This window comes from Lolium perenne, chromosome 1, assembly GCF_019359855.2.
Source record: "Lolium perenne isolate Kyuss_39 chromosome 1, Kyuss_2.0, whole genome shotgun sequence".
Lineage (NCBI taxonomy): Eukaryota > Viridiplantae > Streptophyta > Magnoliopsida > Poales > Poaceae > Lolium > Lolium perenne.
Genome location: NC_067244.2, coordinates 168,476,434 through 168,500,475, shown reverse-complemented (window position 1 = coordinate 168,500,475; position 24,042 = coordinate 168,476,434). Strand labels below are relative to the sequence as shown.

Here is a 24,042-nt window from a genome sequence, read left to right as displayed (position 1 = left end):
TAGAGGTGGAACCGATCGACGAGAATCTAGTCCTACACCGACTAATGTGGTTTGGACATATCCAGCGAGGCTTCGAGAAGCTCCAGTTAACAATAGAATTCCAATGAGTATGGACGAGACTAAAAGGGATAGAGGACGACCAAAGTTGACTTGAGCGAAGACGGTAAAAGGATACTTGAGGGATTGGAATGTATCTAAAGTCTTGGCTCTTGATAGGACTAGATGGAAATCAGCAATCCATGTGCTAGAATCTTAATTTACTCTCGTTTTCCATCTAATTCTTGTTTTTGGATTTCTTTTATTTCTGCTGGGTTTTATATCTAACCTGTCATAAGTTGCTTAAAAAGGCTTTGTTAATGTTGTTATTGTTGTTCTTAAGATGACAGAAGTCCCAATGGACCCAAGCAAAACACCTGCTTTAGGATGACCACCATAATCAACTTAACAAACAAACCGACAACGAGTTTTCAAAATGCAGGTTTCACTACGAACCACATGTTCTTGTGAGGCTTTCACTATCTTTTCTTATAGGGAGAGACCTAAGAAAGTTTTCAGTCATTTCTTATGATGAACCGTCTACTATAACAATTACATAGTCGATTCTGATCGTGCTCATATTTTGTTGCTCCAGTTGTAAAGCCATACATGTAGTTATGTGTGTGTTTATCTCATTTACGTATGCATTTTGGATAACCATATCCATCTATACTTCCCTAAAATCAGATGATTTGTTACAATTGTAGTTGCATATATCCCCCCCTTTTACCCCTTTGATAATTTAAGTTTTATCGTCTCCAATAGCTTTAAACCTTGCACTCAAGGCACATCCACTGGTAATATGACTTTTCTTAGACTACCCACAATGGGAGTATCATAGGTAGTATCATGCATTCCATGCATGCAAAATGCTGATGTGGCAGTGCAATTAAGGATGAGAGAGAGTGTACTAGTATCATAGGTAGATACCGTATCATAGCACATACTACTAGAAAAAATAATGTCAAGTAAATCTTGTACACATATTTGTATTGAGATTCTACAAAATAATTAATATATGGAGACTATGATACTAGTATATGATACCATGCATTGTGGAGATAGTAACATGTAGTAGTATCATACGCATGATACTTCTATATGATACTATGCATTGTGACTAGTCTTAGCAATCCACGTTATCTAGAGAAGACAATAGATATAAGTGGTAAATGCACTATCTCTTATTGTCATCTCTAGCAATAAATATAAATTAATTAAATTTAGTAATAGGAAAACTAGTCTTTTCCTATTTTATAAGATACCATCACTTAGCTAAGGGAAAGCAACATTCTCTTTCTTCATTTTCTCATCTCCAACTAAGTAAAAAATCTAACGTACAAGCGTAAGGAAAAACTGACATCACCAAATTATACATGCCTCATATGTCACTTGGCACGAGCAAGATTATCAGATTATTTTAAGCAAATTTCTTTTTGTCTTACTTCAAAAATAATACAACATATCAGACATAGTGACGACGGTCAATTTTCTGACCGTGTGTGCACAAACAAGCAACTTAGTTCAAACTCGGTGCCGATTTGAGCTTACTGCTCATGCAACATGTGCTTTCATAGTTCTTTTGGTCACTACCACGTATGGGGTATTACATTTATGTAACAGATTAAATTAATATTCTATACTATTTTTGAGGGAAGGTAATATTCTATACTCTGTACTGTATGGAGTAATTGACAGTTCGCACAACATCTTTGCTTTAATCAGACTAATTTTTTTTGAGAAACACAGTACAACGCAGACGCTCACATACACGCGCATACACTCACCCCTATGAACGCACACCCTACCCCTATGAGCACCTTTGAAAGACTGAGCCGGCGGGGGTCTTGAAATTGACGAAGTCACTGCTGGCGCCTCGCTGTCGACGGGAACGTCGCCTCCCACTGAATGAATATTCCGCCTTTATGAGACACACAGATGTCAAACCTGGGATTTGAACTCTGGTGGGCTGGGGGTACAACCACCCTCCTAACCACCCAACCTCAGGTTGGTTCTCTTAATCAGACTAATTTTAATCATGGTATCCATGCAATCAATATTGTAGTTGTTGGATTTATCTTGAATGAGTGTGGCGTGTGTTGTTATAGCCATTCTCGCTAGTAGAGAAAAGGTTATAGGGGCACGACTAATAGAAGTTGGCTCCAACTAGGACACGCGGCTACTATTTTTAATAGCGTGTGATAAACGGACACGCGACTAGTAAGGACATAATGGCAGCGTACCACCATGGAGGACACGCGACAAATAAGTGGGGAGCACCTATACAAATGATAAAAAGTTTACTGCACGCCTTGATGATGGCACGCGACAGGTATGAAGATAGTGGTAGCGTGCCCTTATATGGCACGCGACTGGCAGCAATCGCGGGGTGGTGTGAGTGAACCTTGTTATATGCACAAATACAAATCTTGTGCATATCGTACTTGGTTCGCTCACCCCATTTCTATCGTTTTTGGGTCCAATATAAATAAGAGGTCTGATTTGAAGTTCATTTTTGGGTCCAATAGATTTGTATGCTATAGTATATGCTATAATTGTTAACGTAACCCAACTGTTATGTAGCAAATGGCTTTTATGAATCGATGCGCAGACTGTGGACAATATAGGTGCATGGACAAAAAAATTTGTCATACTTTTCAGAGAGGGCAATAAAACCATATCGGTATGTTTTAGCCCAATTAGTTAGTTGTTCATATATATAGTTGCGTCGACTTGTATCTTTGATCTAATTGTTGTTTCTTCCGTAATTGTGTTTAGGCTATACCATGTAGCGCAACACGTGACTTCATGGAGCATGTACATAGAAACATTAACCAACTGGGAATGTTTTAAGTCGTCATTCAGCAGAACACACTACCCATAGCGGAGAGGACCTTCGTTGTTGAAATCACCAATGAGGCGAACCAAACCTATTTTCATGGGTGTAGTTGGAAGGAGATGATAGAGCGCTACTGGATGGAGCTAGCGACAAAGTGTTATTTCTACTTGGATAATTTATACGGGAATGCCTTCTTCTACTACAAACAGCGGGACGCCTCCTCCTCATCCGATGGTGAGTTCTACGGCCCAAGAGATTCTAACAGGGTCGTTATTCATTACCCACCCGTGGAGCTAGATCCGGATGAGTGATTTGGTCATTTGGCTATTGTGCTCAATGTATATAATGACTTGGTCACTTGCTGGACTTTGTAGTGTAATGATTTGGTCATTTGGCTACATATTATGCTCAATGTAATGACTTGGTCACTTGTTTGACTTTGTAGTGCAATGATTTGGTCATTTGACTATTTTTGTGTATCTGTTGTTGCCTGGTAATTGATATTATATATGTCTATACACATGTGTAAACAAAGGGGAAAGGCAGGAAGAAATAGAAGAAACGGGGTTCTGGCAGCAGGCAGGATAGTAGTCGCGTGCCTACCTGTGCGCTACCAGTAACCTTAGTGGTAACGTGCACACGAAACACGCGATCGGTACAAGCAATACTAGTCGTGTGCCAGTAGGGCACGCGACTAGTAGCTAATACTACTGGCGAGGTACCAGTCGCGGGCCGAGACCCGTGGCTGACAAGCGAATTTGGTACGCCAACGGTAGCCTTTTTCCTACTAGTGTCTATGGCGCTGTTTCCAGAGACGGAGCCAGGAATAATGTTTGGGGGAGCTAATTGAACAACCATGTTGCTTGGAGGGGGCCAATTGAACAACCATGTTGCTTGGAGAGGACCAGATATATAATATTTCAAAATTTAGGGATTATTTCACATAAATTTTAGGGGGCCTTTCGGGGAAAATTTGGCATGGGGGGGGGGGGGGGGGTGGGGAGCCATGGCCCTGGCTGACACCCCTAGCTTCGTCCCTCGTAGTTTCCTCTTTTAAGCTTAAATACAAAAATTCGCAGATCTTCTACAGTTCCTAATAAAATTTAATTACAGAAAAACTAGTACATCCATGAAACTTGATCAAACGACCTGACTTTCTTAATTATCTAAATAAAGTACATCTTATTAGACAAATAAGGACAATAGAATCCATAAAATGATCAATCAAACTAGTGCATCTGATCGAACAAATTAAAATTAATTAAAAATAATAAAGTACCATAATAAAACTCATGTCAAAATTCCTCAGATTCACCTGTTTTTTCTACATATTAAAAATGGAGTGCATCGTTTCCCAAAAGCTTTTTCACAGCTTCCTTTTAGGTCGAGGCTTTTTAACAGCTAGTAGTTCTGTTGCAGTATGCCAAACTATCACCCTTCGAAATCGGCCCGAAACTATCACACCCCTTAGAAATCGGCCTAACCCGACCTAACCTAACCACATCGCCCACATGGTTACTGGGCCGCACTTAAAAGTAGACGGCCCAGATTACTCCTTCGGCCTCCGGTTCCACCCGACACCAGTGAGCTCAGCATCTCCTCATCCTCGTCCTTCTCCCCTTCGGCTCCGGCTCCGGCTCGACTCCGACCAAGAAGGAACGAAGGCAGGGTGCAAGGCCAGGGCCGATCGATCCTGCCCAAACCCTACTCATCGGCAGAACCTTCCAGGTTCCAGTCCACTCTCATCCTCGTTGCCGACCGGCCGGCCAGATTCTCCTGATCCAGGGAGATGGGTCAGGCCTTTCGCAAGCTCTTCGATGCCTTCTTCGGCAACAAGGAGATGCGGGTGCGCTCTCTTTTCTCTTCTCCTAATTTTCTTGGTTAGTTGGTACTTGTAGACTTGTAGTATGGATGGATCAATCTACCAAGCATATTCGTATAATGAGATGTATTTGTTCCCTGATCTATTCCTTGTTTGATCTAACTTCATACGATTCTATCTGATTTAATTTTACATACTGAAATACCGGTGAAGGAGCTAACAGATCGTATATGCCAAACCATGTGATGATGATTTTATAGATGAGATGTCCACACTTTCTCACTTTATCACCTACTAGCTGCTCTTTCTATCTTTGCTTATGATGTCTGTTATGTTAGTTGCTCCTTCATACTTGATTGTCATCGCACAATGTGTGTATGTCATCTGTATGTATCATCAGAGGCTCAGACGCATGATGATCCATCCAAGTTAATTCATTGCGCTCCTCAATTCTCATGGATCGGCATGTTGCTTTATGTTAGGTGGTGATGCTTGGGCTGGATGCAGCCGGAAAAACCACCATACTCTACAAACTGCACATCGGCGAAGTTCTCTCCACCGTCCCAACTATCGGTATAACACTCTTGCCTGCCTATATGTAACTATATTAAGTACTCCGTCCGTTCCAAATTAATTGACGCAGATTTGTCTAGATACACATGTGTCTACCCACTAAATCGCGCGTAGATACACGCGTATCTAGACAAAGTTGAGTCGATTAATTTGGAAGGGAGGGAGTAATTAACTATTGTTTGGGTTCACACACCGTGTGTCCATGTTTTCATCTGTTGTTACATGGTAACCGTTGAACTACTGTACCAATAAATATGTCTTCATCTTAGTGATCTGACACTCTGTTTTGTGTTGCAGGTTTTAATGTTGAGAAGGTTCAGTACAAGAATGTAATGTTCACTGTATGGGATGTTGGCGGCCAGGAAAAATTGAGGCCCTTGTGGAGGCACTACTTCAACAACACCGATGCTCTGGTCATTTACTATCATTCCATTTATGCTTGCATGTAGTTTCGTTGTATATCAACTAGCAATTCAGCATAGGAATACTTCAGCTGTGCTTTTCCTACCATTTAGTTGTTTCATTCCTTTTTCTGATACAGAGAAGTTCCATTCCTTTCTTGCTTTGTCTGGACACTCCATCTGATCTATGAACAAGTTAGTACCAGTCACTAGGAAGGATGGTCAATTAACTTACGGATGGATAATAAATATTGGGCCCATTTCACTTTTGCATGCTTTAGTGCTCTTAGCTGCCAAACCACCAATGACAGAAAAGAAGAATGACAGAATTGTTGGCCAAATAGGATAAGTGTTTCCAAGTTAGTACGCGTCTCCTCTCGAGCCAAGGACCTTTTTCTTCATGGATTACGCCTTTGATTTATTTACAGGTGTAGTGATTTGTGGTTTGAAACTGCTTTCTTGAAATGTAACCTTTCTCCATTCCTTTTCTTGATTTGCAGATCTATGTGGTTGATTCCCTGGACAGGGACAGAATTGGAAGAGCCAGAGCTGAATTTCAGGTTTATGTGATTTTGTATTAAGAGCATGTTCCTGTTTCTGCAGTAATATTGTTCCCTGATATGTGCTCGAGCGTACTGTAAGCTGATCTTCTCTTCCAGGCTATAATCAATGACCCATTTATGCTCAACAGTATACTGCTGGTGTTTGCTAACAAGCAAGACATGGTATGTTTGTCATGGTTTCTTTTGGTATCCCGTGTACTTGTTTATGCTCATGTGGTTTGTGTACAATACTAGTAGGTTATTGCTCGCTGGTCTAAGACTTATTTCGTTTATTATACCTGAGTTCGTAGATCATAGGGGATTTGCATTGTTTACATATATGGAGAGCTTTATGTAGGGCCGAAGTAGCTGTTCTTGATATTTTCTGCTTCGCTTAGGGAAAGAGCTTATTCTGTCGTATAAAGCATGGTTTAATTTCGCTTAAACATTTTATGTCGGTGTTTGCGGACGCAGAGGGGAGCAATGACCCCGATGGAAGTATGCGAGGGCCTCGGTCTGTACGACCTGAACAACCGCATCTGGCACATCCAAGGCACCTGCGCCCTGAAAGGCGACGGCCTCTACGAAGGCTTGGACTGGCTAGCGACGACTCTGGACGAGATGCGGGCTTCAGGACGGTTAGCTTCAACATCATCCTCGTGAAGAGTAAACAGAGCAACGCATCATACCGTGCTTCTTGGCGCCTCATTTTTCCATCTTGTGTTTGCCATCTTACTGCCGTGGCCGCCTAGAGTGGTTTGACAGAATTGTTGTAGCATGAACGAAACACAACTCGTGCTGATGTGGCGTTAGTTGAAAGCGCCTCTATTATATTCTATTCTAGGAGTGTGTGGGGAATGTAAATACTGATGTTTCTACTGATGGCATGACACGCTCAAATATTTGTGGTTTAGTCTGAAGAAACCTCAGTGTTTGCTTTACTTTGCTTTGTTCGGAATGAATTGCTGATCTTGAATTCTTGATTGTGATTTTTCTTTTCTTTTCTTTTACTAAAAATGTTTTGTGTCTGTAATCTGTAACCTTGTGTTGCACCCAGAGACCACCATATATTGGAGACTGTAGTAAAAGATACGCCGCGTCCAGGGCCGGGTTAGAGGAAGAAAGGATAAGGTGAAGGCAAGCAAAGTGAGACGAGAGAGCGTAGCAGTCAGCGCGAGAGAAAGATGGCGGGCACGGCCGGAGCTAGAGCCGGATGCCAGCTCGCCCTCCTCCCCCACACTCCCACCCCCGTGTTCATCCCCGTGCCCGGCGCTGGTGCTAGCCGGAGTCGGCGGAGGTGCAGGTTGATGGCGGCGGCGGCGGTATCGGCGGCACCAGCAGAGGATGGACGGGTGCTGGGCCGTCGTCCGGTGGAGGACGTGTACAAGGTGCGCGTGGTGCGCGGCGCGGCGGCGCAGGAGCGGGTGGAGGCGCTGCGGGTGATGGAGACGTGGTCCGTGTGGCGCACGGGCGGCCGGTGCCGGCTGCCCTGGGACTGGCAGGTGGACCAGCTCGTCTACATCGTCGCCGGCGAGGTCCGCGTGCTCCCCGCCGGGGCCACCACCGGCGAGGAGTACATGCACTTCGTCGCCGGCGACCTCGTCCGCTACCCCAAGTGGATGGAGGCGGACCTCCACTTCGACGGGCCCTACGAGGAGCGCTACCGCTTCCTCGCCTACGGCGACGACAACTGAACTCGTTCGACTGGAAATGGATTAGTAGCAGTCTGTATCCTGTATCAGTACTAGCTCCTTAGTCGTTCCAGTGTACTGAAGCTTCCATTTCAGTTGCAATTGTTCTACCTCTCAATTTCTGTGTTGTTCGTTGAAATCATTGGTGAACTGGTGATGCAGCAAGGTCTTTCTGTCTCCTGTTTCGTTGGGTCTCCTCGTTATCTATCAGCACACAGACCAAGCACTCATTTTACTCTTTCTTTCCCAGAAGAAACATATGCTGGTCGATACCAATACTTCTGAACTCTACACAATCTGCAGAAATCAAACATGCTTCCTACCTACTGGAATCATCACTGGTACAACCAAGAGAAACGTTCACCAAAGTCAAAATAAAGAGGAAAAGGGAAGAAAAAAATGAAGAGGAAGAAAGATGAATTCAAAGCTGAACTTATTTGGTTGCCACTATCACCAGGCCGGGAACAAGATCAAATGTAGCCCCGTTCCTTATCAGTTTGAGTTGCAATTGTTCTAGCTATCAATTTCTGTGTTGTTCGTTGAAATCATTGGTGAGCTGGTGATGCAGCAAGGTCTTTCGTTTGGTCTCCTCGTTATATATCAGCACACAGACAAGCACTCATTTTACTCTTTCTTTCCCAGAAACATATGCTGGCCACAATCAGCAGAAATCAAACATGTTTCCTTCCTAATAGAAGTCATCACTGGTACAACTAACAGACCACGTTCTGCTAAGTAATAACCAAACATTCTATAACATATCATTAAAGATGAGATATGTGACATATCAAGCAATGGCAAGGAGTATATAACCACATGTATTGTTAATTGCATTGCATCAACCGAGAGAAACATTCACCAAAGTCAAAATAAAGAGGAAAAGCAAAGAAAAAACGAAGAGGGAGAAAGATGAATTCAAAGCTGAACTTATTTGGTTGCCACTATCACCAGGCCAGGAACAAGAGCAAATGTAGCCCCGTTCTTCCTTGTCTCCTGCTGTTCTGCATCCTCTCTTCCACCAACTGAATTAGAATTCTGGTTGCTTCTTCCTCTTCTCTTCGTCCATCCACCATTAGGCCGGAAGGAAGAAGAATTCAAAGCTCTGTTTATTCTGATCACCACGGTCATCATCAAGTCGGGCCAAGATCAATTGTAATTTGCTCCCTGTCTCCTGCCATTGTTCTGGGTCCCTCTTCCACCACCACCTGAATACGAATTCCGGTTGCTTCTTCCTCTCCTCTCGGTCCATCCACCATTAGGCCGAGAGGAACCACCTGCAGTATTATTAACATGAGGACCACTGGCACCAGTATCACGGTAAGATGCGCTGCTGCTGCTGCCCCCCATCGACCAGCTACCCCCCATCATTTCAGCGAAGCCGGAATGATCCGCAGATGCTGCCCCTCTTGCTCTTCCACGCTGACGGCGACCACCACGGTACACAAAACCTGGCTCCTGAGGGGTGGTGTAGTCAAAGAATGTTCCAATTATGTCATCAGCACTAACATCATGACGACCATGTCCCCGTGAAGAGCCAGCACCAGCAGCTACAAATGACTGAAAGTCCGTTACATTATAGGGGTCATCAAAGAGGTCGGGGTGGTGGTAGGGATTAGTGTAGTCTTCCATGTCCGCGTCATCACCGGGCATGAGACTCATCATAGCATCTCTCAGAAAGCTAACCCCAAAGAGACGTTGGAGATCATCCATGGGGTTGCCATCTTCGTCGTCATGGGCCATATGCCAGTCCAGAGCTGCCTGTTGCTGCTGCTGCCTGGAGCTCTCAACTCTGGCCCCAGTGGGCCTTGGTGGCGCGGTATGAACAGAGGCCGCAGAGCCTCCGCGCCCATAGATGGGAATAATGGCATCGTCGGCGACCTCGCCCTTGCACACAGGGCACTCGCGGTGGTGCGAGTGCACGTGGAGCCACTGGTAGAGGCACTCCCAGCAGAAGAGGTGGCCGCACTTGGTGACGACGGGGTCGTCGGCCATGTCAAAGCAGACGTTGCACTCGAAATTGGCAGCGTTGCGCCTAGCCTTGTCGTCGGGTTCGCTGGCAATTGCATTGGCGCTGGCGTTGGTGGCTGGGGCAGGAGACTTGTGGTCTGTGGGGGTGGGATGGGTTTGCGGTGGATGAGTTGGTTGCGGGTGGCTGGTGGAGGTGGAGAAGCTCCGCTGCCTGCGGTGATGACCTAGATACGGCCCTCCCGCGGCCAGGTGGTGCCGGTGCTGCGAAGATTGGTCATTGTCGTTGACAGGGCGGTACTGACGCTGTTGCTGCTGCTGCTGCTGATGTTGTTGATGCTGCTGGTGCTGCTGTTGTTGTTGATGTTGGTGTTGTTGATGTTGCTGCTGGTGCTGTTGTTGCTCGTTCTGTTGCTGCCGGTGCTGTGGCGGCGTCCTGGCTCTCCACCTGGTGTTCATGTTGTTGGCGCCACCGCGGTTGGCAAACCCGCCGCCTCCTCCTCCTCCTCGTCCCCGGCTGCTGCCGGAATCGGCCCAGCCGGCCATGCGGATTGCACTGGTTTTTCTGCCTCCGCGGGGACACTGGATTGGACGAACCCTAGAAAAATCGGAAATTTAGGGTTTGGATGAACTCGAGGATCTTTCCTTAAATCAAAAATCAAAAGTCGGTGAAAGGGGATCGGGAGCGGTACGAACCTAGAGGTGGCTTGGCCCGAGTCGCAGATGAATAGATCGGATCCGAGGACGAAGAGCGGCGAGAACAGGCAGAAGCCTCCTCCTCCTCCTCTTAGGGCCGGCTGCTCCTCCGCCTCCGGGGCCGGCTCCGTCTCCGCCTCCGGCTCCCACACAGACACAGGACAGGGAAGAGATGTATGCGCATTTAGATTGAGATGGAATTTTCTTTGACGGATTCCACCGCTTTCTTCGATTCCGACAGCAAACACCCAACCCAACACACGCCCGAGACAACAGCCCCTGGGCTCCCTTGTTGGGCTCCCGTGGGCCCATCTATCTCGTTTTTGATATCCTTCGTTTACGCCCTTGTCTACCCGACGATTTCAAATGGTGTATATATATGGTATTTTTTTACTACATCTTTCATATTTGTAATGTAGTGTTTCTCAAGTTGGAAATACAAGAGAACTACAAGCTTGGGAGCACTCGATACATTTTCGTGGTCTCACAGTTGGATGCGGCACAACCAGAGGAACATGAAGAGGAAGGAGGGAGAGTGGTGCTGGTCGGCAAGGTAATGGCAATTGGCAACAGTGTGGTGACCAATGCCTGGAAGGCTGCCACACAAACTTGACCGGCGGCGGAGGAAGGAGAGCTTAGCCAAGGGTCAGAATGGACCTGTGGGCATGAATAAGAGGGGCTGTTGAGGCGGCATCCAAGATGGCAGAGCGAGCGGCATTTTTCCCAATGACTTGTGTTCTAGTGTAATCAGAATCCTCGAAAGAAAACACGAGCACAGTATCATTGGTTATGCTCTAGTGCCAAGCCCGTGAGATGAATGGAGATGTCTCGTCTCTCATCCTTTACCATAGCTGAGTTGCCTTTCGTGTCCAATGAACAACCAAACCACTCCTCTTCCAACACTAGCGGATGACTATACCAGCTTACATTGCACTCAGATACCAATTATTCTGCAGGGAGCAGCTTAGCTCACTGGCGGCAAAAAGCAATCATCAAAATTTCCTCTAGAATGATCATCACAGCTAGTAACACAGTAACTTACCTACATTGCAGACAAATATAAATCTACAACAACAAGCTTACATGATCAATGTGTTTCAGTCAAACACCAGACGACGTGTATCTGGTGGGTAATACATACACGACGATGCTATGAGTACACTGATAGTATCAGTCAGTAGGGAGGAAGGAGGATGTCAGAAGCGCCTCTTCTGCTGAGGGTACCCGGGGTTCTGCATCCCCATCCCTTGTTGGTCAGCCTTCCTTCTCAACTGTCAACACAAGAAAATCAAAAGGTTTATTCATCTTGACAACCATTCTTCAAATAGTTGTAACAAGCCTCGCAAGGAACCTAAGAAAAAAAAATACAGCATACCTGGTGCGGATGGGCCTGGCCACCTGCGCCTCTCTGCATTGGAATGTTACCAGGATTGAGCCCAACCATGCCCGCTTGGGGCGCTGCGCCAAAGGCACCCATGTTTGCGCCAGCAGGCATTCTTGGCATACCCCCCATAGGCTGCTGTTGCATTTGCCTTGGGAGTTGTCTCGGTACAGGCTGGCCTCCCGGAGGTGCGTTCCCTGATGGCTGAAAGTAGAAAGGCATCGTGTTATTTAGATCATAATAACATGTCGGTTCTTGACCAAATGTTTTTGTCGACTCCAAATGGGCCTGAGCCAAATCTCCTGACAAAATAGAACAGGAAGCAAGTCTTGTGATGCCTACACTACATCTAACTGATTTTGACTAATTAAATATGCTCTGCACCATAGATGCACAGATTATTTTACTACAAGGATAAATCTAATTTTCCTCGAGAAGAAGCCCAATCATCACATAAAGCTTTCCAATAATGAGGTCAGACATTGGAAAAATGGAGCACAGCTATATTACCGGTTGAGTTGGTTGAAGGCTTGTTGTTCCTTCAAAATCGGTTGATGTGTCTACTGGACGAATAGGATATGCCACAATTTTCTCCCCTGGCTGAGATGGTATAAGTGCACTGACCAGAGAGAGATAGATATTAGGCAGATGGACGAGAACCACGAGAACAGTCTTTACTTGCTAAAGGAATGCTATCTACAAAACTAGAAGTAATTAAGACTCTGCTCACACAAAACTTACTTTCGTCCAGGCAGTGGGTCCATCCGGAAGTACCTAAACAAAGAGATGGATATACTCAGAAGATCTTATATATTTAACTGTAATCATCAATATCCACATATTAGAACTATGATGATCTGTTACGTCCCCTATATGTTTAAAATATACTAAGGCATTAGTGCGTGAGTTTATCTTCAATCAGCACTGTTTCCATGCTTAAAGAGTATGCCCGATTAGTAATGACAGCTTTGCGCCGAACCAGACATGAAATTTACAGATCAATTCTACTGGAAAAATAATAATTTAGATAGAGACAAGACAAATAAAGTTAGGAGAAGACCAAACGTTCCTGCTGAATATGTTCTATAGAATCATTTTTAACATTGTATTGCATTATATGTGAACGGAATTATGTTAGTCGATGCTGCTACTTCATTGTTCACCTCTCTTTTTTTTGGTCTTACCTGATGAAATGAATGTTGTCTGTTTGAGGAGTGCTTGGGGTAGGGATTTTGGTTAGATGCAAGGCTATTACAGGTTGTTTTGTTTTTTCGCTATAACAAACTCCTAATGTTTTCTAATAATGAGAAACGGTAAGTACCCCCTCTAAAAAAAGCATGATATGTGAATGGAGGAAATTTGAAGATTAAAAACGATAGACATGGTTCCAAGAATAATACCAGACTGCTTCCAATAAAGTTGAGCAAAGGCAGCTAAGGCAAAGGCAAACGTAAATGGCTACATAAGAGTCATATTTTTTCGAGAACCCGCAGGCATAGAGTCCTTATTGATGCAAAGAAAATTAAATGTGCCCAAAAATCTCATACTTTTACAACCGATAAGAGTTCATAATGGTCTGGCAGGTAGTTATAATATGCATTGGCTAGCTATACACACCCTTTTCATGTTTGCTAACCTAAATTCAGGTAGGTTATTAAAAGTATAGTTTTAAATGCCAGACCGGTGAATGAACTAGTCAAGCAACTGTTCACTGGTTTGCCGGTCCGACTGCAGGTTCAGCTGGTTCAACAGTGACAAAAAAATGTCATATTTAATTAAGATTTAAGCTGATTTCCAAAAGAAAATGACAGCATATTGTACATAGTATGTATTTCACAAAACCAACTCGGCCCAGCTGGTACTGGGGACCTCAAGCAGGGTTAATTTGCATGGTTACAGGTCGTGAGTTCGATACTGCGGTTTTTCCTGGGCAGACCGCCAGCCCAGCTTTTTAGACTATGATTACAAGACTATTTGCCAGAACCAAGGGGTCTTTCTGTGGAAACCTTCGCGGGCAATCGTCTAGTTATACAGATTTGGAAATAGAAGCATCCAACAAGTCAAAAGGAAGAATGAATAGGCGAAGGTAATAATTACTTACTCATGCTCCAAAGCTTGCGCAGCTGTAATACGCTTTCGTGGGTCATACCTGAAACAGGATAAAAACTAGGATGATAAACAACCACATAGCAAAAGAAAAGAAAGAAAATGTTCATCAACCAATTATGTTGACTCCAATAGGCTTGAGAGCAAGAGACATACTCAAGCATTCTAGAGAGAAGATCAAATGCAGGACCCTTCTGCGGCAAGTGAACAATAGTATGAAGGCCTGTGTTCTCACTGCAAGGGAGAGATGACAACATTAAGTGATAATAAAAGCGATATTTAAGGCTTCTTAGAGCAGCTAATTTTTTTCCAACATACTACTTATGCCCCTGAATGTGTTGCTGATCGTTTTGCCAGCATGGAAGATTAGCAAGGGTAGGCCACTTCTCAACCGTAGGATGACCTTCAGAAGAATTGGATTACTATATAAGGTGAGTACATTGTCTTACAAGGAGTATGACAACCAAACAACACAAGCAAAAGTAAGGCATCATACCTAAGACCTTAAAAATCTTGTCCAGTTGATCGAGCTACAGGATATGTGTAGATACAGTGAGATAATAAATGGCATAAGCAGAGAAGAGTTATAGAAAGTGTAATGCGGCCATGCATAACTATAGATAATGCAACAGCATGAAACCATCTACAGCCTGATTTACTTTGAAGAAACTCCAGAATAACAGTTGTGTTTACTTGAAACGTGATCAACATGTATAAAGTAGCAATTTTAGCGTAGTGATATAATCTGAATTCTGAAAATAAGACGGCGATAGTAACTCAATGAGTGCAAGTGCCCATACTTGAAACGGGTTTGGAGTAGCTTTCGCCTCAACACCTTGGAATAGTGGTTTCAATGTAAGCAATTCTGCAAATATGCAACCAACAGCCCACATGTCTGGAGATGGTTAAGGGAAAAACTGAATCAATGAAGAAAATGAGATAGTAAAAGGATCAGCTTTGCCTTCCATGAAATTAAAAGGATACCAACAGCGCTCGTGTAGTGTTTAGCACCAAGTAACAGCTCGGGTGCACGATACCATATAGTTACAACAACCTGCATTTTGCTTCTTGGTTAGCCATATACTTAGCAGATAGCAATAACACAACACATGATCCCGTAAATACAATAATAAGAGCTGATGCGTAACAAGATGTGCAGAGAAATAATGCCATTTATGGGTATATGCAAAGTATAAGCTTCAAGGACATAAGAGGAATGAGACTACTAGTAATAACATGCAGAATGACTTGAATCCATTCCTTTACCAAGGTACCATCCCTTGTTTTCCTTACAGTACTTGAAATCGGAACACAATATCAGAATGTCTGCTAACAGGCATTGAGATAGAGCAACTCACCCCATTGTCACTTAATGGTTTTAGTGGAGCTTGATATATCCTAGCAAGCCCAAAATCAGCAATCTTTATAATTCCATGTTCTTCTCCTTCCCCCATAACCTACTGGGGCACAACATTGCAGCATGCTTAGCAGCAAAAGAAAACAATACTCAATAGATTTGTGTATCGGCATGAAGGTACATAGCAACATACCAGTATATTAGAAGGCTTGAGGTCTCGATGGATGATCCAGTTACTGCAGGAGGGGAGACATGAATGGTAGATCAGATTTTGATCAGATGGCCCAGATGAATGTTGCATATATGGGTGCATTTGGTTTGAGCGCTACCAAAATTTTGGCATGACAAAAGCAGGGACATGACCCAAATTTTGGTAAGCTATTGTTGTCTCGATTGTAGCCATCGTAACTGCCAAAAATTCTATGCCTTCATTTGGTTTATAGCCAACTGAGTTGGTAAACATTAGGCAACTTGGCCTGTTTAGTGTTTTGGTTTGATTCTAATTAAGTTTTAATGTCGATCTAATAAGAAGATTGAGACACATAAAAAACCGTAGGAATTAACAACGATATGTCAAAAGGAACGAAATGGGCATGCAATAGTACGGATGCACAACACATGCAAAGAAGTCTCATGGCTGATCCCCAAACAAGTTTCTTACTAAAATAGAAAACAACAGCCACTTTTATAGAAAATGAGACAATTATTAATAATAGACTAGTAGTACTAATAGGAGTATCTTGGGCTACTATTGGGCTGTGCTAAATAAAATTAATTGCATGCCGCTTACACGGGATTAATATATCCAAAAAAACACTAGTAAAAACGTATGTGACGCTTTGTCTTCAGTCAGTGTTTATTCAGCTCATTAATCTGCTGCGCTGATTGTTTTTTAAAAGATCGAACCAGGCCCATGCACGAAGAGAAGGCTAGTGCCGCACTGCCAATTTTTTGGCAAGCATTTTCCATGCCTTCCGTGAGCCTAGTTGATTAGAATAACACAGGCACTCCAGGGGTGGGCTGGGCGAGCCAAAGTATTGGCGCTAGTCCCAACCACCAACCTTGTGGGCGAGCCGGATTTTCGGTATGGCTCATGTTGGTGGTGAACCAAACAGACCCCATGTTAGGTTAAGACGCAGTGCATTGTAAAGAATCATGCTACCAATATTGTTAACTGAAATATAGACATACCTATGGAGGTAGTTGAGGCCATTGAGCAGTTGCCAGAGCAAGGATTTGACAGTGTATTGGTTAATGGCAAGGTTAAGCTTCTCTCTGTGATGCCTGATAACCTCCTGCAGGTTGGTTCAGAGGTTAATTAGTTAATTATATCGTTGAGATCCAGAGTTGAATCGGATTTGAATTTCATACTAAGAGGTTGACAGGAATGGAAATGTGCATATAAGCATGGGATGGGGAGTTGCATACATAGAGGTCATGTTCGGCGTAGTCGAAGGCGAGATAGAGGGACATGTCGGCGTGGTTGATGTGGACGTTGACGAGCTTCACGACATTCTCGTGATTGATCTCGCGCAGGAGCTGAAACCACAAATGGCAAAAGCAGTGTGAGAAATATTACATTCCTATGTTGCAAGAGTTTGGTAACTTCAAGAACGAAGGAATGAATGAAGCAACCGGCAGCGATGCGATGAAACTACCATGATCTCTCTGATGGCGGTGGGCGAGACGCCGTCACCCTCCTTGGACTGCTTGAACTTCTTGATGGCGATGGGGGAGCCGCGGCGGCCAGCAGCTTGGGGATGCGTTGGCTTGAGGCGCGCGAGGAAGACGAGGCCGTAGGTGCCCTCGCCGATCTTTCCGATTAGATCGTACTGCTGCAGCCACGCGGGGCGGTTCGACGCTCCGGCGCGGCCGTCCCCCATCGCCGCCGACCGGCCGCCGACCAAATCCCGCTCTTTCTTCGTCCCCTTCACGATAGTGGAACACGGAAAGACTTGCCCACATGAAACGGATCAGCTGGGCGGTTAAGGCGCCTCCCTTCGGAAGGAGCCGGCGACCTAGGGTTTGGGCCGAAATCGGAGTGAGACCGAGATTGGGGAATCGGACGGGGGCGAGCAGGATGGGGAAGAGGGTGTTTTTGCAAAATATACAACGTATCCTGTATCCACACCTTTGGTTGCTGATCGGACGGCCGCGATTGGTTTTGCTTCATGAGTCCGCGCCTTTGGGATTTGGCTTGTGTTTTCGTACCTTCTTCGTAAACACAGTATCTTGTTTTCTTCGAATTGGAGAGCATAAGACTTTATAATGTGTTTCTACCATGCACCCTACCCGCTTTCAATAAGTTTTTTTTACATAAGAATCGACTCAAAGTTATGAAATAAGGGTAAACTTAAAGCATGAAACTGAAGGAAATTGGACGGTTGCTAACCTAGCGTGCACACTATAAACGCCGTGTTCTAGGGCTATGATCATATAGACATAGGCGATTTTACTCAAAAAGAAAATGTAGGTAGAGGTGATGAAGCCTATGACATAGCTCAGCCACAACATCATCTTTGGCTCGCTTAGGCACGTAGTGAGTTATTTCATTAGCATCTCAATTAAGATAACTAATAGCAAAGCTAGTCAATCCTAAAATCCTTGATCTCGATGAAAATGGTTCAAATATATGATTCTTTCTATTTCTCTTCTTCACAAAGCTTGACCTAGGCATCCTTTTCTATAATTATCTTAATGTAGATCATTTCGCTCCTCAATTGCACTACATCTTTGATTGCATAGGTTCGATAATCACAATATTTGCCGTATTTAGATACCAGAGTGCCTCTAATAATTGTACACAACTATGTGTGTCATGCCCTCGAGGTCACATCCAGTGAATGTGGCGTGCACATGCATTCAACTTGATGGTATCATCATCGGGTGGCTTCTACCTCGCTTTTGTTCGAGCTTATTGTGGTTGCTTCTTGTCCCCATCATGTGCAAGAGAGAAAGTATTTTCCATCGTCCAAACTGATTTTTTTTTAGCAAAGGCTTTCTTCTTGCTACATGGTTTTGAGCGTTCCTTGTTGTTCAAATCATCCAACTCTCACATAAAATCATAAATGTGTCTGCTTTCTCCACCGATTTTCTTTGACCATGGGCATAGAATGGAAACTTGATCGAGGACGGCTTCTTCAATTCTTCCCTGAAAATACTTGCGCAAGTGCACTCAAGAAAAGCATAAAAGGATATATGCCAATGCCAGACTCCTCACAAAATATAGCCCTCTCAATATGTCTATTTTGTGACTTGGGACAAAATTATTAGTCATCCACCACCAAAAATATTTTACACTCGAAGGCATTACTGACTTCCACAATTTGTTCTCCTGATTTTAGGTAATTTGATCGGTCTCTTATATGCACTTTGGACAGAAAATCTATATGTTTCCATAGCTACCAACCCCACAAAACCTCAGTGAATGCACAATTAAAATTGTAGTTGGTAGCCCTAACTTGGGAGGTATACAAGGATTCTTGATTTTCTAAATCATAGTCCACTTTGTATCTAGTGTATGCTCTTAAATATGACATGCCGTTGCCTCCGGCGGTGTACAAGCCGTTGCATGTTAGGATTTGATGGGATCCACGGCCCTTACGATTACTTAATAGTTGCTCCATCACCAACATGTTTGATCAAACCCTTCTAGAGATTCTCTGCCATGTAATATTGCCCACGAAATATGTGATGAGATTCTCTTACTTCTTGCAGTCATAGATTTGGTATCATGATAATATTTTCCTCGAATGATTTTCGGTATAGAGATTCCCTGTTTCTCACCAATCACCACTCATTAGCAAGTATAGATTGACTAAAATTTGTATATCAGAGACACATCCCTCTTACTTGAAGGAGATATGCCCAAGAGGCAATAATAAAAGTGGTTTTTATATATCTTTATGTTTATGATAAATGTTTATATACCATGCTATAATTGTATTAACCGAAACATTGATACATGTGTGATATGTAAACAACAAAGAGTCCCTAGTATGTCTCTTAACTAGCTTGTTGATTAATGGATGATTAGTTTCATAATCATGAATATTGGATGTTATTAATAACAAGGTTATATCATTGTATGAATGATGTAATGGACACACCCAATTAAGCGTAGCATAAGATCACGTCATTAAGTTATTTGCTATAAGCTTTCGATACATAGTTACCTAGTCCTTATGACCATGAGATCATGTAAATCACTTATACCGGAAAGGTACTTTGATTACATCAAACGTCACTGCGTAAATGGGTGGTTATAAAGGTGGGATTAAGTATCCGGAAAGTATGAGTTGAGGCATATGGATTAACAGTGGGATTTGTCCATCCCGATGACGGATAGATATACTCTGGGCCCTCTCGGTGGAATGTCGTCTAATGTCTTGCAAGCATATGAATAAGTTCATAAGAGACCACATACCACGCTACGAGTAAAGAGTACTTGTCAGGAGACGAGGTTGAACAAGGTATAGAGTGATACCGATGATCAAACCTCGGACAAGTAAAATATCGCGTGACAAAGGGAATCGTATGTGAATGGTTCATTCGATCACTAAAGTCATCGTTGAATATGTGGGAGCCATTATGGATCTCCAGATCCCGCTATTGGTTATTGGTCGGAGAGAGTACTCAACCATGTCCACATAGTTCGCGAACCGTAGGGTGACACACTTAAGGTTTGATGTTGAAATGGTAGAACTTGAATATGGAATGGAGTTCGAAGATTTGTTCGAAGTCCCGGATGAGATCCCGGACATCACGAGGAGTTCCGGAATGGTCCGGAGAATAAGATTCATATATAGGAAGTCATTTTATAAGATTTAAAATGATCCGGAAGGTTCTACAGAAGGTTCTAGAAGGTTCTAGAAAAGTCCGGAAGAAATCACTAAGGAAGGCGGAGTCCCGGAGGGACTCCACCTCCCATGGCCGGCCAACCCTAGGAGGGGGAGTCCACCTTGGGCTCCACCAAGGTGGCCGGCCACCCCCTCCCAAGGGAAGGTGGGAATCCCACCTCTAGTGGGAGTCCTAGCTTGGGTAGGTTTCATGTGATATGGAAGGTTTTGGTTTGGGGTCTTATTCGAAGACTTGTAGACCAACTCTTGGGTGTTCCACCTATATAATGAGGGCCAAGGGGAGGGGGCCGGCCACCCCAACACCACAAGGTGGCCGCACCCCTCAAGTGGCCGGCGCCCCCTCTCCCCAAAAACCCTAGCCGCCCCACTCCTCCTTCTTCCCCGCACGCTTAGCGAAGCTCCGCCGGGATTCTCCACCACCACCGACACCACGCCGTCGTGCTGCCGGATTCAAGAGGAGCTACTACTTCCGCTGCCCGCTGGAACGGGGAGGTGGACGTCGACTTCATCAGCACCGAACGTGTGACCGAGTACGGAGGTGCTGCCCGTTCGTGGCGCCGTGATCAAGATCTTCTACGCGCTTTTGCAAGCGGCAAGTGAACGTCTACCGCAGCAACAAGAGCCTCATCTTGTAGGCTTTGGAATTCTTCGAGGGTGAGTCTCGATCATCCCCTCGTTGCTACCGTCTTCTAGATTGCATCTTGGCTTGGATTGCGTGTTCGCGGTAGGAAAATTTTTGTTTTCTATGCAACGAATCCCTACAGTGGTATCAGAGCCGTGTCTATGCATAGATGGTTGCACGAGTAGAACACAATGGTTTTGTGGGCGTTGATGCTCTTGTTATCTTTTAGTTTGAGTACTTTGCATCTTTGTGGCGTAGTGGGATGAAGCGGCTCGGACTAACTTTACATGACCACGTTCATGAGACTTGTTCCTCGTTCGACATGCAACTTGTATTGCATAAGAGGCTTTGCGGGTGTCTGTCTCTCCTACTATAGTGAAGATTCAATTTACTCTTCTATTGACAACATTAGTATCAACGTTGTGGTTCATGTTCGTAGGTAGATTAGATCTCTCTCGAAAACCCTAAACCACGTAAAATATGCAAACCAAATTGGAGACGTCTAACTTGTTTTTGCAGGGTTTGGTGATGTGATATGGCCATAATGTGATGATGAATATGAATGAGATGATCATTATTGTATTGTGGCAACCGGCGGGAGCCTTATGGTTGTCTTTAAATTTCATGTTGAGTAGTATTTCAAAGTAGTTGTAATAGTTGCTACATGGAGGACAATCATGAAGACGGCGCCATTGACCTTGACGCTACGCCGACGATGATGGAGATCATGCCCGAAGATGATGGAGATCATGTTCGTGCTTTGGAGATGAAGATCAAAGGCGCAAAGACAAAAGGGCCATATCATATCACATATGAACTGCATGTGATGTTAATCCTTTTATGCATCTTATTTTGCTTAGATCGCGACGGTAGCATTATAAGATGATCCCTCACTAAAATCTTAAGATAATAAAGTGTTCATCCTTAGTAGCACCATTGCCAAGACTTGTCGTTTCGAAGCATCTCGTGATGATCGGGTGTGATAGAATCAACAAGTGCATACAACGGGTGCAAGACAGTTTTGCACATGCGGATACTAAGGTGGCCTTGACGAGCCTAGCATGTACAGACATGGTCTCGGAACACGTGATACCGAAAGGTAGAGCATGAATCATATGGTTGATATGATGAACACTTTGAGTGTTCGCCATTGAAATCACACCTTGTCTCGTGATGATCGGACTTAGGTGTGGTGGATTTGGTTCGTGTAATCACTAAGACAATGCGAGGGATATTGTTTTGAGTGGGAGTTCACCTAGATTTTTAATTATGTTGAATTAAAATTTGAACTCAATTTGTCATAAACTTAGTCTAAACTTTTGCAAATATATGTTGTAGAGATGGCGTCCCCAATCAATTTTAACCAGTTCCTAGAGAAAGAAAAGCTTAAAAGCAACGGTAGCAACTTCATCGACTGGTTCCGTCATGTGAGGATCTTCCTCGCTGGCGGAAATCTGCAATTTGTGCTTGATGCACCGCTAGGTGACCCTCCTGCAGAAACTGAAACCGAGGAAGTAAAGAATGCTTACGCAACTCGGAAAACTCGGTACTCTCAAGTTCAGTGTGCCCTCCTGTGCAGTCTGGAAGCCGATCTTCAAAAACGTTTTGAGCACCACGATCCTCATGAGTTGGTCAATGAGCTGAAAGCTATATTTGAGACTCATGCGGCCGTGGAATGCTATGAAGCATCGAAACACTTCTTCAGCTGCATGATGGAAGAAGGCAGCTCCGTTAGTGAGCACATGCTCGTTATGACCGGGCGTGCGAAGAAACTCAGTGACTTGGGAATAGTGATTCCTAATAGACTGGGGATTAATCGTGTCCTTCAATCACTGCCACCAAGTTACAAGAACTTTGTGATGAACTACAATATGCAGAACATGAACAAGGAGTTACCTGAACTCTTTGGCATGCTAAAAGCTGCTGAGATTGAGATCAAGAAAGAGCACCAAGTGTTGATGGTCAACAAGACCACCGCTTCAAGAAACAGGGCAAGTCTAAGGAAATTCAAGAAGGGTGGCAAGAAAGCTGCCACGCCTCCTATGAAACCTAAGAACGGCCCTAAGCCCGATCTTGAGTGCTATTACTGCAAGGAGAATGGACACTGGAAGCGTAATTGCTCCAAGTATCTGGCTGATCTGAAGAGCGGCCTTGTCAAGAAGAAGAAAGAAGGTATATCTGATATACATGTTATAGATGTTTATCTCACTGGTTCTCGTTCTAGTACCTGGGTATTTGATACTGGTTCGGTTGCTCATATTTGTAACTCGAAACATGAACTAAAGAATAAATGAAGACTACTGAAAGATGAAGTGACGATGCGCGTTGGAAACGGATCCAAAGTCGATGTGATCGCTGTCGGCACACTTCCTCTACATCTACCTTCGGGATTAGTTTTAAGCCTAAATAATTGTTATTTTGTACCCGCGTTGAGCATGAACATTATATCTGGATCTTGTTTAATGCAAGACGGTTATTCATTTAAGTCTGAGAATAATGGTTGTTCTATTTTTATGAATAATATCTTTTATGGTCGAGCACCTGAAAAGAATGGCTTATTTCTGTTAGATCTCGATAGTAGTGATACACATGTACATAACATTGATGCTAAGTGAATTAAATTGAATGATAATTCTACTTATATGTGGTAGATGCGAAGCATGTCTAATGGGAAAAATGACTAAGACTCCATTTTCTGGTATGATGGAGCGAGCTACTGACTTATTGGAAATCATACATACCGATGTGTGCGGACCAATGAGTGTAGCATCGCGCGGTGGTTATCGTTATGTTCTAACCTTCACAGATGATCTGAGTAGATATGGGTATATCTATTTCATGAAACATAAATCCGAAACTTTCGAGAAGTTTAAGGAATTCCAAAGTGAAGTAGAAAATCAACGTAACAAGAAGATTAAATTTCTACGATCTGATCGCGGAGGTGAATATCTGAGTTATGAGTTTGGCATGCATTTAAAGAAATGCGGAATACTTTCACAATTGACACCGCCAGGAACACCACAACGAAACGGTGTGTCCGAACGTCGTAATCGAACTCTCTTAGATATGGTTCGTTCTATGATGTCTCTTACTGATTTGCCGTTATCATTTTGGAGTTATGCATTAGAGACAGCCGCATTCACTTTAAATAG

At 43.8% G+C, this 24,042-nt stretch overlaps 4 protein-coding genes across 4 annotated transcripts; 2 read left to right on the top strand and 2 right to left on the bottom strand.

Moving 5' to 3' along the window:
* Positions 1–4,422: 4,422 nt before the first annotated feature.
* On the top strand, positions 4,423–7,154 carry LOC127312172 (ADP-ribosylation factor). Its single transcript, XM_051342637.2, has 6 exons — positions 4,423–4,721; positions 5,180–5,270; positions 5,568–5,683; positions 6,172–6,231; positions 6,331–6,396; positions 6,688–7,154. Exons 1-6 carry the CDS (start codon positions 4,665–4,667, stop codon positions 6,874–6,876), a joined length of 579 nt encoding a protein of 192 aa, XP_051198597.1. The 5' UTR covers positions 4,423–4,664; the 3' UTR covers positions 6,877–7,154.
* Positions 7,155–7,297: 143 nt separating this feature from the next.
* LOC127312184 (uncharacterized) lies at positions 7,298–8,061 on the top strand. Its single transcript, XM_051342644.2, has one exon. It carries the CDS (start codon positions 7,398–7,400, stop codon positions 7,905–7,907), a length of 510 nt encoding a protein of 169 aa, XP_051198604.1. The 5' UTR covers positions 7,298–7,397; the 3' UTR covers positions 7,908–8,061.
* Positions 8,062–8,713: 652 nt separating this feature from the next.
* On the bottom strand, positions 8,714–10,775 carry LOC127312162 (uncharacterized). Its single transcript, XM_051342628.2, has 2 exons — positions 10,566–10,775; positions 8,714–10,467 (listed from the first exon to the last, which is right to left on the bottom strand). Exon 2 carries the CDS (start codon positions 10,413–10,415, stop codon positions 9,051–9,053), a length of 1,365 nt encoding a protein of 454 aa, XP_051198588.1. The 5' UTR covers positions 10,416–10,467; positions 10,566–10,775; the 3' UTR covers positions 8,714–9,050.
* A 771-nt stretch (positions 10,776–11,546) lies between these two features.
* Positions 11,547–17,496, bottom strand: LOC127312153 (cyclin-dependent kinase E-1). Its single transcript, XM_051342617.2, has 15 exons — positions 17,068–17,496; positions 16,838–16,948; positions 16,601–16,704; positions 15,603–15,645; positions 15,411–15,509; positions 15,037–15,106; positions 14,853–14,947; positions 14,549–14,582; positions 14,371–14,455; positions 14,209–14,286; positions 14,048–14,095; positions 12,688–12,720; positions 12,457–12,565; positions 11,941–12,150; positions 11,547–11,836 (listed from the first exon to the last, which is right to left on the bottom strand). The coding sequence occupies exons 1-15, from the start codon at positions 17,290–17,292 to the stop codon at positions 11,762–11,764; spliced, it is 1,419 nt and encodes a 472-aa protein (XP_051198577.1). The 5' UTR covers positions 17,293–17,496; the 3' UTR covers positions 11,547–11,761.
* Between the last annotated feature and the right edge of the window lie 6,546 nt (positions 17,497–24,042).

Coding starts and splice junctions, on each gene's coding strand:
- LOC127312172 (XM_051342637.2), top strand. CDS start 4,665: ATGGGTCAGGCCTTTCGCAAGCTCTTCGATGCCTTCTTCGGCAACAAG. Junction 4,722..5,179: donor TCGGCAACAAGGAGATGCGG/GTGCGCTCTCTT, acceptor GCTTTATGTTAG/GTGGTGATGCTTGGGCTGGA. Junction 5,271..5,567: donor CTCCACCGTCCCAACTATCG/GTATAACACTCT, acceptor TTTGTGTTGCAG/GTTTTAATGTTGAGAAGGTT.
- LOC127312184 (XM_051342644.2), top strand. CDS start 7,398: ATGGCGGGCACGGCCGGAGCTAGAGCCGGATGCCAGCTCGCCCTCCTC.
- LOC127312162 (XM_051342628.2), bottom strand. CDS start 10,415: ATGGCCGGCTGGGCCGATTCCGGCAGCAGCCGGGGACGAGGAGGAGGA.
- LOC127312153 (XM_051342617.2), bottom strand. CDS start 17,292: ATGGGGGACGGCCGCGCCGGAGCGTCGAACCGCCCCGCGTGGCTGCAG. Junction 16,949..17,067: donor CCGCCATCAGAGAGATCATG/GTAGTTTCATCG, acceptor TTGTGGTTTCAG/CTCCTGCGCGAGATCAATCA. Junction 14,287..14,370: donor CACATTCAGGGGCATAAGTA/GTATGTTGGAAA, acceptor TCTCCCTTGCAG/TGAGAACACAGGCCTTCATA.